Source organism: Pleurodeles waltl, chromosome 6, assembly GCF_031143425.1.
Source record: "Pleurodeles waltl isolate 20211129_DDA chromosome 6, aPleWal1.hap1.20221129, whole genome shotgun sequence".
NCBI classification, from domain to species: Eukaryota; Metazoa; Chordata; class Amphibia; order Caudata; family Salamandridae; genus Pleurodeles; species Pleurodeles waltl.
In genome coordinates this window covers 887947553-887962880 of record NC_090445.1, presented here as the reverse complement: position 1 = coordinate 887962880, position 15328 = coordinate 887947553, and the positions used below count along the sequence as shown (strand labels likewise).

Sequence of the window (15328 nt, the reverse complement as noted above, 5' to 3'; positions counted from 1 at the left end):
GCTCGTGGCGTGCACGGTCGACGCCCAGAGTTGCCGACAAGCGGTATACGATACGCTGCCCTGGCTACTGCTGCCCTTTACAATCACAAGACCTAAGAGGCACAGAGATGGGACAACACACCGCCTTGAAGCCCCGAACACCTTCTGCAAAAATGGAGTCTTCACCAACCACAAGAGAACATAACAAACACCCCACTTCATTAGAGGATAAACTGGACACAGTACTCCTTGCCATTGAACGATCCAGGACCTCATTGGAAGCTAAAATAGACACAGTTGCATCGGACCTTACCCTCTTACATGCAGGTCATTGAAAACTTGCAGACAAAGTTGCAACAGCAGAACAAACTCTTGAAACATTGCAACTTAAACTGCAGGACATGGAGTCCTCTCTGCAAACACTAGCGGAACATGTACGAACACTGGAAAGGGGAGCTGAGGACGCAGAGGGAAGATCCCAAAGAAATAATGTCCATGTGGTAGGCCTACCAGAAGGCACAGATGGCCGTGATCCAGTCCAATATGTAGAAACCTGGATATGAGACCTTCTTCCCTTGACTGCCGTCTCACATTTCTTCTCAGTTTAGAGGGTCCATCAGAACCACACACACAGACCTCCATCTGGCGCTAGCCCTCGCCCAATGGTGATCCGCTTTCTCACTACCAGGACAGAGACTTGGTGCTGAGGGAAACACAGCAGCTACCTGAAGTAAAAGTGGACAATGCCAAAAATATGTTTTTCCCCGGACTATACATCCACTGTTCAACAACACCGCAGCTCCTTTCTTGCAGTCAAGCGCTTGCGGGAACTGGGTCTAAGATTCCCCCTTCTTTTCCCGGCAAACTAAGTGCAGTTGCGTTGCCACACACTTGTTAACCACCCCGGAAGACATGCAGAACATGGCTAGATGAATCACTGCTCCAAAACATTCATTCCAAGAGTGAAGAAGACTAGGGAAACCCCCTGCCTTCAAGCAATCAACGCTGCCAATGGTCCTTATCTCAGACCCCGTCAATATAGAGAGAGAGAGAGAGAGGCACCAGGCAGGGATGCCATCTGTCTCCCCTGCTCCTTGCTCTAGCCATGGAACTGTCATGCTGTGAACGCAGGGCTGTGATTGGGGCATACCCTTGGGAGAAGGGATCCATTGAGTGTCTCTCTATGCTGGTGATCTCCCCATCTAGAACCAGACCTCCCCGGGTCTCTTGCCACCCCCGCTGCTGCTCATCATAGAGGAACTGCTCCCGGCCCTTCAGGTGAGCAGTGCGGTTCCAGACCAGTCTTTGCCTGCAGCTTGTTTCCTGCTTGCCCCTCATCCTCCCTTCGTCTGTCTCTGAGCACTTTTTTCTGTCCTTTAGCACAATTTTTTGCTGCCTCTTTTCTGCCTCCTTTTTCTTCTCAGTCCACTTCACCTCTGCTTTGTTGCCTCTTTTGCCCTTTTCTTTTCGCTCTGTTTCATTTTTCCTTTGTTTCCTCTTTTTACCCCTTTTAATTCACTCCGTTTCATTTTGCCCTGTTGCCTCTTATTGCCTCCTTTTCAGTTCACTCTTGCTGCCCTGCACCCAGGGCCATCACTGCCCCTAGCCACTGCTGCCCCTTGGGCTTTCCTGATAGTTTTCCCACCTTCTGACTCGGCCCATCCCACCTCCCAGGGCTACAAAATGGAGGCTTCTGCGGGGCTTCATTGAGTAGCCCTATACCTTCCCGGGTCTCTCACTACTCCTCTGCTGCCATCCAGCATAGAGGAGCTGCTTCCAGCCATCCAGCTGAGCAGTGCGGTTCGAGACCGGGCACTGCCTTCAGCCTGCTTCCTGCTCGCTCCTGATCCTCCCTTCGTATGTCTCTGAGCACTTTTTTCTGCCCTTTTGCACATTTCTTTGCTGCCTCTTTCCTGCCTCCTTTTTCTTTTCACTCCGCTTCATGTCTGCTTTGTTGCCACTTTTTGCTCCTTTTCTTTTCACTCCATTTCATTTTGCCCTGCTGCCTCTTTTTGCCTCCTTTTCAGTTCACTCTTGCAGCTCCACCCACCCCCCTTGCTGCCGATGCCTGTTGCCCCTTGAGCTTTCCTGATTGCTGTCCTGCCCTCTGACTCAGCCCCTACCACCTCCCACGGCTACATAATGGAGGCCGCTGCATGGCCAGGTAGTGGGCACACACAGCAGGAGTGCCAAAGGCAAGTCTGTCTGCACCTGTCCGCGCCTAGACCGTGGCCAGAGCCAGGACCCTTCGACCTCCTGACCACTACCAATACTTCTTCAACAAGATCCTCAGCCTGCCTCGCCCCTAACCACAGAAGGCCTTTTTTCCTGCCAGTATCGCCACTTCTCCTGCACATCTACACCCACCGCACACCTCTCAGCACCCCATCGGCCACAGACCTCAACTCCAATGCGCTCTACTCAACGTCCGATCCCTCAAAAAACACACCATGGGAATCTGGGACACCATAACCTCCCTCGCCCCTGAATTCATGTTCATCACCGAAACTTGGCTCGCCCCCTCCTCTGCCCCTGACGTCACCACAGCCACACAGCCTGTGTACAAGATGATTCAGCATGATTCCACAGACAGATAAGGCAGAGGCATCGCCATAATGCACAAAGACTTCATCAACTGCACCACCTCAGATGACAACACCTTCCCCATCATGGAACACCTTAATCAAACCGGACGCTAAAACCACCTTCAGAGGAACCCTCGCCTACAGGCCCCCGCCACATATTCTGCAACGCGTTCCTGGTTTTCATCGCCCCCTTCACCATCAACTCCAACCACTGCATCCTCCTGGGTGACCTAAACTTCCCCCTAGAAGATCTGAGTGACGCCAACTCACCTCACTCCTGGGAAACAGGAGCATCATCGGCCTCTCCTATATCGTCAACCATCCCATCCACCACACAGGTCGTACATTGGATCCCATCTTCTCTACCACCGGCAGAGCATCCTTATCTCACACCACTGAGCTAACCTGGACAGAACACTACATCATCCACTTCACAATCAAAGGGAAACCTGCCACCCCGGAGAACCGAACCATTCTCCCCCAATTCAGCTTGAGCAAATTCTCTGCATTTTCCTGGACCTCTGCCCTCAAGGAAAGCAGGCTGAGCCATCAGACACCCTTGAACACCGAGTCCAGAATTTCTCCACCTTGTTCACCTCCATCGCTCTCCTCGAGAATACTACCGCCAGCTTTTCATCACAGAACTCTTCACACTAAAACAACACTGCAAGAAACTTGAGAGGCACTGGAGCACTGACAAGATCCACGTCAAACTCAATGCTTTCAGAACCGTCCTCAACAAGTTCCACCAGCGACTTATAAATGCCAAAAAAGAAGCACTCAACACCTGCATCGAAGCAAGAGCACATCATACCAAAGAACTCTTCAGCATCGTCAGAGAGTTCTCCAATCCCCTCCATCACAGAAAACTCAATGCACCCATCCCAAGTGCTCTGTGACAAGCTATCAAACTTCTTTCACCACAAGATCATCGACATCTACAGCAACTTTTGACCCCCAAGCCAGTGATTCCAGACCTCCTTTGCTTCCTAGCGCACACCCCCCCCACCTGCTCTCTGATTGGAAACAACTGTCCACCGAGGACACCATCTCCATCATGACCTCCATCCATTCCGGATCCCCCTTAGACCTCTGCCCTCACCACATCTACAACCTCAGAAGTGAAGCCATCGGAAGCGCCCTCACGGAAATCATCAACACCTCCATCTCTACTGCCACCAACCCTGACACCTGGAAACACGCCGAGGTCAAGCTCATTCTCAAGGAACCCACAACCAACCCCTATGCACTAAAAAATGAAAGCCCCATCTCGCTCCTGCCCTTCCCCATGAAGGTATTGGAAAAAGACATCAATCGCCAGCTTACAGATTTTCTGGAACACAACAACCTGCTAGACCCGTCACAATCTGGATTCAGACCCAATCACAGCACAGAAACCGCCCTCTTCGCAGCCACAGATGACATCAGACGCCTCATTGACCAAGGAGGAGCTGGTGCCCTCAAACTCCAACCTCTCTGCAGCCTTAGACACCGTCTCCCACCCCACCCTAAAGGCCAGACTACACCGCATAGGAATTCAACACAACGCATTCAACTGGATAGCCTCCTTCCTATCATACTGAACACAAAGGATCTACCTGCCGCCCTATGTCTCCAAGCCCAAAGACATCATCTGTGGTGTCCCATAGGGCTCCTCCCTCAGCCCCACCCTTTTCAACACTTACATGACACCCCTCGCAAACACCGCCCTTACCCATGGACTCAACATCATCTCCTACACCGACAACACCCAGCTAGTTCTATGCTCACAGACGACCATGCAGCCACTACAACCAACTTCCAAAACACCATGTCCGACATCTCCACATGGATGAAGGCCAACTGCCTCAAGTGGACTTAGATAAGACAGAGGTCCTCATCTTTGGGAAAAAGCCCCTTCCCCTGGGATGATCCGTGGTGGTCCCCCGCCCTAGGGCCTCTCCCCACCTCCAGCAAACACGCATGCAACCTCATAATCATCCTGGACACCAAACTGACCATGAAGCAACGGATCAACACTGTCTCCTCAGCCTGCTTCAACATCCTGTGCATGCTCTGAAAGATCTACCGCTGGATTCCGCTGTCAGCAAGAAAAACTATCACTCAAGCCCTCATCACTAGCCCACTCAACTAAGGCAACACACTCTCCATCTAAAGAACGTCCTGAATGCAGCTGCCAGACCCACCCTCAGCTTCCAGAGAAGAACGAGCATCACCCCTCACCTCAGGACTCTCTACTTGCTCCCCATCCAGCAAAGATGCCTCTTCAAACTCCTTACCCACACCTACAAAGCCATCCACAAGTCAGGTCCCGCCTACCTCAACAACTGCTTCTTCTTCCACCAACCAATGAGAGAACTTTGCTCCACCTCCCTCGCCCAGACCCACATACCCCACATCCAGCGCAACCGCTCTGGAGGTTGATCTTGCTTCTACATCTCACCCGAAGCCTGGCAGCCTCCATCTGAAAACCTGCCCTTCCCTACAGGATTTCAGGAAGCAGTCAAGACCGGGCTGTTCAACCTACACCCCCACTGGGCCGAACCCCTAGAGCACCTGGAGACCCCCTACCCCTCAGGGTGACAAGCCATGCTCTATAAGACTTGATTGACTGATGTACTTAAAAGAACTGTACCAATTCCCCATGTCAATAACAAACGCTCTTAATAATGACACGCCCCTATCAGGTCTACGAGTCAGCTGGACCAAATCTTGTCTCTTCCTGCTGACCTACACCACGTCTGACCCTGGTCCTCTCCATGCCGCACCCACCTTATCCTGGCAGCCAGTCACTTTTAGGTACCTAGGTGTCCAGATGTACCACACAGATACTGACCTACTCGAAGGGAATCTGTTGCAAACAATCACGTTCTTTGAATCCCAGATGATATTCTGGAAGACACTGCCCTTGTTAGTGATGGATAGGGTGGCACTCTTTAAGATGGTCGCTTTGCTCCACCTCTTGTACTTCTTTGTTAAACTCCCATTGTATGTTCCTACTTCATTCTTTCGCTCTTTCAAACGTGTCATGTGCGGATTTATTTGGAACACCTATTGCTGTAGAATAGCCCACTCCAAACTCTACAAACCGACAGACTAAGGTGAACTGGTACTCCCTAGTCTGCAACAGTACTACCTGACAGTGCAGCTCAATGGGTCGCATTCTGGCTGTCTTCTAGGCACCTGCTGGACATTGCTACAACATCCCCCACCTCAGACACATTCTAAACTCCTGCACCTATTCCACCCTTGCGCTAAACCCCGTGCCTCAGCCCCTACTATTAGTGTGGTGTATCTCTGCTACCGCAGATGCCCATATCTCACTAAAGCAACGATTTCCTGTGCTCCGGCTATTGCCCTGCTAGTGACGCCATGAGACCCTTACATCATCACATTAACAGAACAATTACCTGGTATGCTTTAGGAGTCCATACACTTGGCAGCCTTTATGACAATGGTATGCTCCTCTACGAATCCCTAATAGATGGTGGCTTGATACTTCATTGCTCCTTTATTAACACACTGCAGCGGGCATGGGGAGACCTAACACAAGATCCTCCCCCACACACCTTACCCTACAATACCTATATGTGTTTGTTAGCAGGAGACACTTGGTACTGACTCACTGAGACAACATGCAGCCAACATGCAGCCAAACCACTTATGGCCCTTCGTGATCGGTGGGGAAACCGACAGAGGGAGACCCTTTCCAGACAAAGAGTGATCCGCACTACTAGAGGATCCCACACATGTACCACGCAGCACACAGTTTCAATTAATACAGTTTTATATCACACAGAGAGCCTACCTTACGCCTTATACACTTAATAGATACTATAACCAAACTGATGCTGAGTGCCCGTGCTGTCACTTGATAAACGCAGATCTCTTACACATGCTGTGGGCATGTCCGTGGCTACATCATTAATAGAACATGGTACTACGACGGTTATCTCACTGTGTGAGGCGAACTATACAGCAGAACTGGAAGGCCTGTCTCCAGTGGCTCGTCCGCTGAGACAAAATGCACAAAGCCACATCCTGTTTCTTAGACTTAGGCTCATGCTAGGTAAACTACTCATCACCTGTAGATGGCGCACCCAGACCCACCAAGCTATGAAGCGTGGCTACAATCTTTGAGCATCTGGGCACAGGCAGAGGGAACTGCCCTTCACCGAGAGGACAGTCTCAGCCAGCGTAAATACCCACTTGCCATCAACTGGGACACAATCCTGGCGGACCTTCACACACCCATACCCACGGCAGAACATCAGACTGCATTATCACCAAACAATACTGGTGACAAGTCGACTTCCCTCCCATCACCTGGCTTATCAAATACATCATGTGGACACGCTGAACTCCCCTGGTACGCTCCAGTACTACCATCAATGTCATACTTACAAATGTCTCCACCATACTAGTTGAGGAGCATCCCTACCATCCTCCTGGATTTAAGTGAAACTGGTTCTTGGTCTTCAGGCCTATAGTTCCCTTCCATTCCCCTTCCTCCCCCCTTTTTTCTTTTGACCCAGTAGTTCCCTCCTAACTCCTTTTCTTTTCCTCTTCATTTCAAGTTTCCTTAACGGTGTCCCTTTTAAGTATTATAATGTGGCTCTTTTTAAGATCTTGTATCTAATGCACTGTCTCTAATCCTGAAACTGTAACCAACGGGTATGCACACCGTCCCTGAAATCCACCAACTTGAAGCTCCGTTTGTATATTTTAGAACATTGCTCAATAACTAACCCTCCAGACTATCACTCTAAGCTACCATATACTGTGCTACGTCTTTAGCGTGTACTTCATATTATGTGATACATCCATTACTGTCAATGCTTTTCTTACACATGCTTTATTTCTGTAACAGTAAAGACGTATTGTAGGGTGTCAGAACACTTTACGTCACACACAGATAAAAACTAAATCATACAAGTTTGTAAATAGATGTTCAGGAAATGTTACCTAAGACAATGATGGTTATAAGGTGTAGGAATCACATATCGTCCATACTTGCAGAAATGATAATTCCCTCAAAACTGCTAGGCATACAAAGATTAATCCTGTGAGGTATTTTTAATTGCAACTTCTTTATGACCAATTAAGAAAGCTTTAACAGATTTACTGTCACATTTGCCCTTGTTGCCTATTTCTGTGCAGAATTATTTTTTTAAATACATAAGTTTCCCGGAGTTGTTTTGTTCGAATTCCCGCACTGGGTAAGGTATACATTATGTATGTAGATGATAATCAGATTGGGTCACAGGAGATCACCAGCATGCTAGTGAGCTTCTTTGGTGTCCAGAAATGAATTCTGTCCTCATAAGAAAACCAGATATAGCATATTTGCTGGACATCTGTGACAAGGCCAATTGTTCACCTTACGTGGGGCCCTTAACTTGAAACATCTGCAGTGTGAGAACACTGTGGTATTTATTGGCTTGACTTCAAGCTGCCTAGTTATTTTTGTGAGGCATATTTCGATTTTGGCAGACAGGGTAGTCCACCACAAACATCAAAGAGAACACTGTCTACCAAATGGAGGCCCCACCGTCCCCCGCTCTGGTTAGTTGAGAAGACTGTCATGTTTCCGCTGGCGTAAACCTTAGACCAAAGGTAGAATGGAGTTTGTGGAGTCAGCCTAAGTACCTCAGACCTGCCACCCTATGCAGAGCAGATACTCCAGTGTACCTTTTTACATGTCTAGTACTGTCAGGAAAAGCTTAGTGTTCTCAAACAGAAGAAATACAGAATGAAATTGGTTTTTGTTTTGTGAAAAGAAACTCCTGCGTTTGCTAAGTGGTTGGATGAAAAGCAGCAGCCACTCTGCAAATTTACAAAGATTACAAAGGAGATTGCATTACAGCAGCTCCTCTGAAGGCATAGAGATCTCCACCAGGCAATCAGAGATCTATAAATATTATGGACAGTAATCCAGCCTGGTAGTGGAGGTTATTACCTTCACCCCACTGGTGGGAGAAATGCCACCTACCAATCTCTAAATGAGGCCCTAGCACATGTCCTTTGGTGTTACATTGCAGTTTATAGCACTTCACAGATGATATCTACCCATTCACCAACACATAGAACATAAGCAGCTGAAATGGTGGATTGCTCTATAAAGAACAATCAGAATGTTTTTGTTTTACCTTGATGACCAGCTTATCCCCTGGAGGCTTGTCTTGAGACACTGGAGTGGATTTCACTGGATCTCACTGTGAGCTATATACCCTGTTTTTAGGGTCAAGCGCAAAGCGCTCTGTCCCTGTTGTTATCTCTGTACAGGCTTGTAACCACACCCATGTCCTGCCCATCAGTTTAGTTGGTTCGCGGGCTTGCCTTTTACAATTCGCTTGATATTATTAGTGAAAGGCATGCATACGTCATGCCTTTTCCAGTGTTTAGGCCGCCTCAAGCGCACCGGACAACTACTGAAAACATACGAGGCTGCATGTTTTCAGTATGCTTTCTGGACTACTTTTTCTTTTTATTTCGTAGGCAGCATGATATCGCCGGGCAGTAGTCGAGTACTTTGCGTGACATCAACTCTGTTACATGGATAAGTGCAGTTTTGCTGGTTACATGGATATTTGCACATTTGCCGGTTACATGGATAATTGCACTTTTTCTGATACGTTTCACTGCGAGTGAACTTCTGTTTCCTTTTGTGTTTGCTTTGCAATCATGCCAGCTGTCGGCTCGCTTGTGTGCAACTGTTTTGCTTTTCAGTTTGTGGCAGCAAAAGTCTGGTTAGGAGTTTACAACGCTAATAGCTTTAACTCGAGTAAATGCGAGATCCATGGCATTGCAGATTCTTGTTTATTTTGGTCTTTCTACTGCTTGCAAGCCTTGCCCTGTGATCAGCTCAAAGCCATCCCATGCTTAGTTCGTAAGAAAGCTCTTCCACAAGCCAGTGCAAAAGCTCTGGCAAATGTTTGTGGAAGTTGGTTGCTCATCATTTATTAACTAAAAAAGTATAAATTACTATTAACTCATGGCAAGATGTCTCCAGCCTAAATGATTGATTCTTAACATCACATTACCCATACAATGCCTCCACCAGCTACATTAAATTGATTGGCTGCGGTTGTAATCCTCCTGACCTTGAAATTTCTTTGCCAGCTACAAATATGAATAACTTATATTTTGATACTCCTCATCACCATTTCTGTGAAATATGTTTGACAGATTTTGCGTGAATGGTGTGGTTGCAAATTGAGGTTACCCCAAAATGTAGTCATCCGAAAATGTACTTTCATCAATCCTCCCACAATTACTGGAGACATTGTTAAACCTCAGTTTCATGAGGCAATGTGTCCCCTGTTATAAGGCATGTCCCAAAACACTATCATTTTGCAAAATACATTGCATGCAAAAGTCAAAAAATATTCTAATTTCCAAATGGACAGCAGTACAAGAAAAGCTTATCAAATACATCATGTGGACACGCTGAACTCCCCTGGTACGCTCCAGTACTACCATCAATGTCATACTTACAAATGTCTCCACCATACTAGTTGAGGAGCATCCCTACCATCCTCCTGGATTTAAGTGAAACTGGTTCTTGGTCTTCAGGCCTATAGTTCCCTTCCATTCCCCTTCCTCCCCCCTTTTTTCTTTTGACCCAGTAGTTCCCTCCTAACTCCTTTTCTTTTCCTCTTCATTTCAAGTTTCCTTAACGGTGTCCCTTTTAAGTATTATAATGTGGCTCTTTTTAAGATCTTGTATCTAATGCACTGTCTCTAATCCTGAAACTGTAACCAACGGGTATGCACACCGTCCCTGAAATCCACCAACTTGAAGCTCCGTTTGTATATTTTAGAACATTGCTCAATAACTAACCCTCCAGACTATCACTCTAAGCTACCATATACTGTGCTACGTCTTTAGCGTGTACTTCATATTATGTGATACATCCATTACTGTCAATGCTTTTCTTACACATGCTTTATTTCTGTAACAGTAAAGACGTATTGTAGGGTGTCAGAACACTTTACGTCACACACAGATAAAAACTAAATCATACAAGTTTGTAAATAGATGTTCAGGAAATGTTACCTAAGACAATGATGGTTATAAGGTGTAGGAATCACATATCGTCCATACTTGCAGAAATGATAATTCCCTCAAAACTGCTAGGCATACAAAGATTAATCCTGTGAGGTATTTTTAATTGCAACTTCTTTATGACCAATTAAGAAAGCTTTAACAGATTTACTGTCACATTTGCCCTTGTTGCCTATTTCTGTGCAGAATTATTTTTTTAAATACATAAGTTTCCCGGAGTTGTTTTGTTCGAATTCCCGCACTGGGTAAGGTATACATTATGTATGTAGATGATAATCAGATTGGGTCACAGGAGATCACCAGCATGCTAGTGAGCTTCTTTGGTGTCCAGAAATGAATTCTGTCCTCATAAGAAAACCAGATATAGCATATTTGCTGGACATCTGTGACAAGGCCAATTGTTCACCTTACGTGGGGCCCTTAACTTGAAACATCTGCAGTGTGAGAACACTGTGGTATTTATTGGCTTGACTTCAAGCTGCCTAGTTATTTTTGTGAGGCATATTTCGATTTTGGCAGACAGGGTAGTCCACCACAAACATCAAAGAGAACACTGTCTACCAAATGGAGGCCCCACCGTCCCCCGCTCTGGTTAGTTGAGAAGACTGTCATGTTTCCGCTGGCGTAAACCTTAGACCAAAGGTAGAATGGAGTTTGTGGAGTCAGCCTAAGTACCTCAGACCTGCCACCCTATGCAGAGCAGATACTCCAGTGTACCTTTTTACATGTCTAGTACTGTCAGGAAAAGCTTAGTGTTCTCAAACAGAAGAAATACAGAATGAAATTGGTTTTTGTTTTGTGAAAAGAAACTCCTGCGTTTGCTAAGTGGTTGGATGAAAAGCAGCAGCCACTCTGCAAGATTACAAAGGAGATTGCATTACAGCAGCTCCTCTGAAGGCATAGAGATCTCCACCAGGCAATCAGAGATCTATAAATATTATGGACAGTAATCCAGCCTGGTAGTGGAGGTTATTACCTTCACCCCACTGGTGGGAGAAATGCCACCTACCAATCTCTAAATGAGGCCCTAGCACATGTCCTTTGGTGTTACATTGCAGTTTATAGCACTTCACAGATGATATCTACCCATTCACCAACACATAGAACATAAGCAGCTGAAATGGTGGATTGCTCTATAAAGAACAATCAGAATGTTTTTGTTTTACCTTGATGACCAGCTTATCCCCTGGAGGCTTGTCTTGAGACACTGGAGTGGATTTCACTGGATCTCACTGTGAGCTATATACCCTGTTTTTAGGGTCAAGCGCAAAGCGCTCTGTCCCTGTTGTTATCTCTGTACAGGCTTGTAACCACACCCATGTCCTGCCCATCAGTTTAGTTGGTTCGCGGGCTTGCCTTTTACAATTCGCTTGATTTTATTAGTGAAAGGCATGCATACGTCATGCCTTTTCCAGTGTTTAGGCCGCCTCAAGCGCACCGGACAACTACTGAAAACATACGAGGCTGCATGTTTTCAGTATGCTTTCTGGACTACTTTTTCTTTTTATTTCGTAGGCAGCATGATATCGCCGGGCAGTAGTCGAGTACTTTGCGTGACATCAACTCTGTTACATGGATAAGTGCAGTTTTGCTGGTTACATGGATATTTGCACATTTGCCGGTTACATGGATAATTGCACTTTTTCTGATACGTTTCACTGCGAGTGAACTTCTGTTTCCTTTTGTGTTTGCTTTGCAATCATGCCAGCTGTCGGCTCGCTTGTGTGCAACTGTTTTGCTTTTCAGTTTGTGGCAGCAAAAGTCTGGTTAGGAGTTTACAACGCTAATAGCTTTAACTCGAGTAAATGCGAGATCCATGGCATTGCAGATTCTTGTTTATTTTGGTCTTTCTACTGCTTGCAAGCCTTGCCCTGTGATCAGCTCAAAGCCATCCCATGCTTAGTTCGTAAGAAAGCTCTTCCACAAGCCAGTGCAAAAGCTCTGGCAAATGTTTGTGGAAGTTGGTTGCTCATCATTTATTAACTAAAAAAGTATAAATTACTATTAACTCATGGCAAGATGTCTCCAGCCTAAATGATTGATTCTTAACATCACATTACCCATACAATGCCTCCACCAGCTACATTAAATTGATTGGCTGCGGTTGTAATCCTCCTGACCTTGAAATTTCTTTGCCAGCTACAAATATGAATAACTTATATTTTGATACTCCTCATCACCATTTCTGTGAAATATGTTTGACAGATTTTGCGTGAATGGTGTGGTTGCAAATTGAGGTTACCCCAAAATGTAGTCATCCGAAAATGTACTTTCATCAATCCTCCCACAATTACTGGAGACATTGTTAAACCTCAGTTTCATGAGGCAATGTGTCCCCTGTTATAAGGCATGTCCCAAAACACTATCATTTTGCAAAATACATTGCATGCAAAAGTCAAAAAATATTCTAATTTCCAAATGGACAGCAGTACAAGAAAAGCAGTAGGCAGCGTCCCTAGCAGCATCTAACTCTCCAGAATATCGTCTGGCTCACACCCAGAGGCAAGGGTTTTTTACACTGAATTCTTGCAGAGAAAATAATGTTTGCATAATAATTGTGGTGTGAATAAATGTATTATTTCCTCAGCAAATCAGAGCACATGAAAAATGTCATTACCTTAAAACCTAAGCACTATCCCATTTTCTTCAATAATAATTTATCACCCTCTATGCTAATGTCATCCGAAGCTGTTCAAACAAACAAGTTACATTTACAGTATCCCAGTATTTGAATGAATAGATTTCATTGAAGCAGCGGATGATGTGGTCGCATGTTGCCAATTACAACCAAGTTACAGCATATTCACCATTAGCAGAACAATAACAGCACTGAAAAATATTCTAATACATTGCAGCTTGACTGAGTACTGTGGAACGTATGGGGAGAGGATGTACACAGATGTGCGTGAAGGGGGAGGACGGGTGAGTGACAGGGATGGCTTACGTTTCAGTTAAAATAGTGCTTGCAAAACATGTGGGCTATTTAAAATACATTAATAAATACAGTCCTGCACATCTTAGAAAATTCGTTTCAAAGGTTTAAAAGGTGGCATGAGCAGTGTGGGACAGTGTGCTGCAAGAATCTGAAAGGGTATTAGGAGCAGCAATAACACTGGGTAATTAAATGGGAATAGGGGTACAGGTAGCAGCAGGTTCACAACTAGAATGTTGGGTGTAGAGTGATGGGTGACAGAGCTTTTAATACATACCTTGGGAACCAGACTTGCGTCCTGCCCCTCTACCGTTTCCATGATGCTTTGTGTATGTCAGACCATAGAGTGATCCATTAGGCGAGGATGTGGCCAGCGGTGATGGCGTGCCTAGGGGGCACGTCCCATTGCACTACAGAGAGCGTGCTACTTCCAAAGCCTTGTTTGGGGCACAGCACAGGCGACATTTAAAAGACACTGGGCATTAACTGAGAATTTCACTTGAGCATAGACACATTTTCAGGAGGTTGTGAGTACAAAAGTACAGTGCCCGTACACCCGCCACTTAATGTACAACCTCTAAAGAAATATTTTTTAAAATACCACAAAACCACGGATATTCACATTGGACGTGTCTGCGAACACAACCTGTAAGCGTGCAAGAACGTTATAAAAAAATATGTCACCCAGTGCCTCACTCGTATGGGCTTACCATAAGGCAGGCGTATATCTTTGTTTCTTGTGGTATTTTTGAACATATGTATACTTTGCAACAACGAGGACCGCATCTGCTGTGTCCAAACGAAATTGATTTTGACAACTAAACTTGTTGATTTAAAGTAGCATTTAAAATAAATGTCTAGAGCCATGCCTAACGCATATCATGACCAACTACTTTTTTTATAAGTTCTGGATTCCCTATGCATTGTACATGTAATCCTAAAGAAGCGCCAGGTTTTACGAAATGTAATAAGTATCCAAACGTATAGGAAAGGACTACGTCTTTTTACATTTTGAAGAAATACATTTTGAAAGCACAAATTCAATCAACATGAATATTTGATTTATGAGATATTTAGAACGTGCTGTAAGAAGATTGATACTCATAAGTGCAATAGTTAAAACATAACATTATAGACTCTTCCAACACGTCATATCATAGGTTACAGCCCCTACATGGTCGGGAGTGGGCTTTTCCTTGCCTTGCTTAATTACACAATTTCTGAATCCATCTTTAAGTTCATTATTTAGTGTCAAGATATGGAAATGACTGTAGTGAGCACACACTGCTGTGGTCCTCTCCTTAACAATTTTTAGATTGAATACGAAGTCTTAATAATATATAATGGACCCATATGTAGGTAATGTTATTTTTAAGATTTCATTTGGTTGAAGGATCTGAAAGCACATTGAAGTCGCTATTTGCTTCTTTTTGTAGTCTCTGAGATTGGCCTCGTCCCTCAAGGAGAAGATTCTGGAAATGCCGAAAAATTAGCAGCATTGATTTGTTCAAGTAAGTACATTAATGACAAAACGGATGCAGCTCTTTCATCGCTGGTCTTTTCGTATTAACAAGTTAAGGTCTCCCAATAATGTTCCCTAATATGTTTGTTTAAGTGAGATCCTGTGTAGGTCTAGGGGAAGTTCAAATTAGTCTTGGGTAATGCACACATTTTTGTGAATTTTGGTTTAGGCTTGGATGTGAAACTATGCCACTTTGCATAATTATGCTCAATTTGCAGAAAAAAATGCCGTACACACGTGGAA

General features: G+C 45.2%; 1 protein-coding gene across 10 annotated transcripts in view; it reads left to right on the top strand.

Moving 5' to 3' along the window:
• The window catches only part of UROS (uroporphyrinogen III synthase), a 450422-nt gene that overhangs the window by 371170 nt on the left and 63924 nt on the right, over positions 1-15328 (top strand). For all 10 annotated transcript variants that reach the window (XM_069239701.1, XM_069239705.1, XM_069239706.1 and 7 more), the window contains one exon: positions 15000-15074. In XM_069239701.1, the coding sequence (XP_069095802.1) occupies positions 15000-15074 (75 nt within the window). The remainder of the gene's footprint in view (positions 1-14999; positions 15075-15328) is intronic.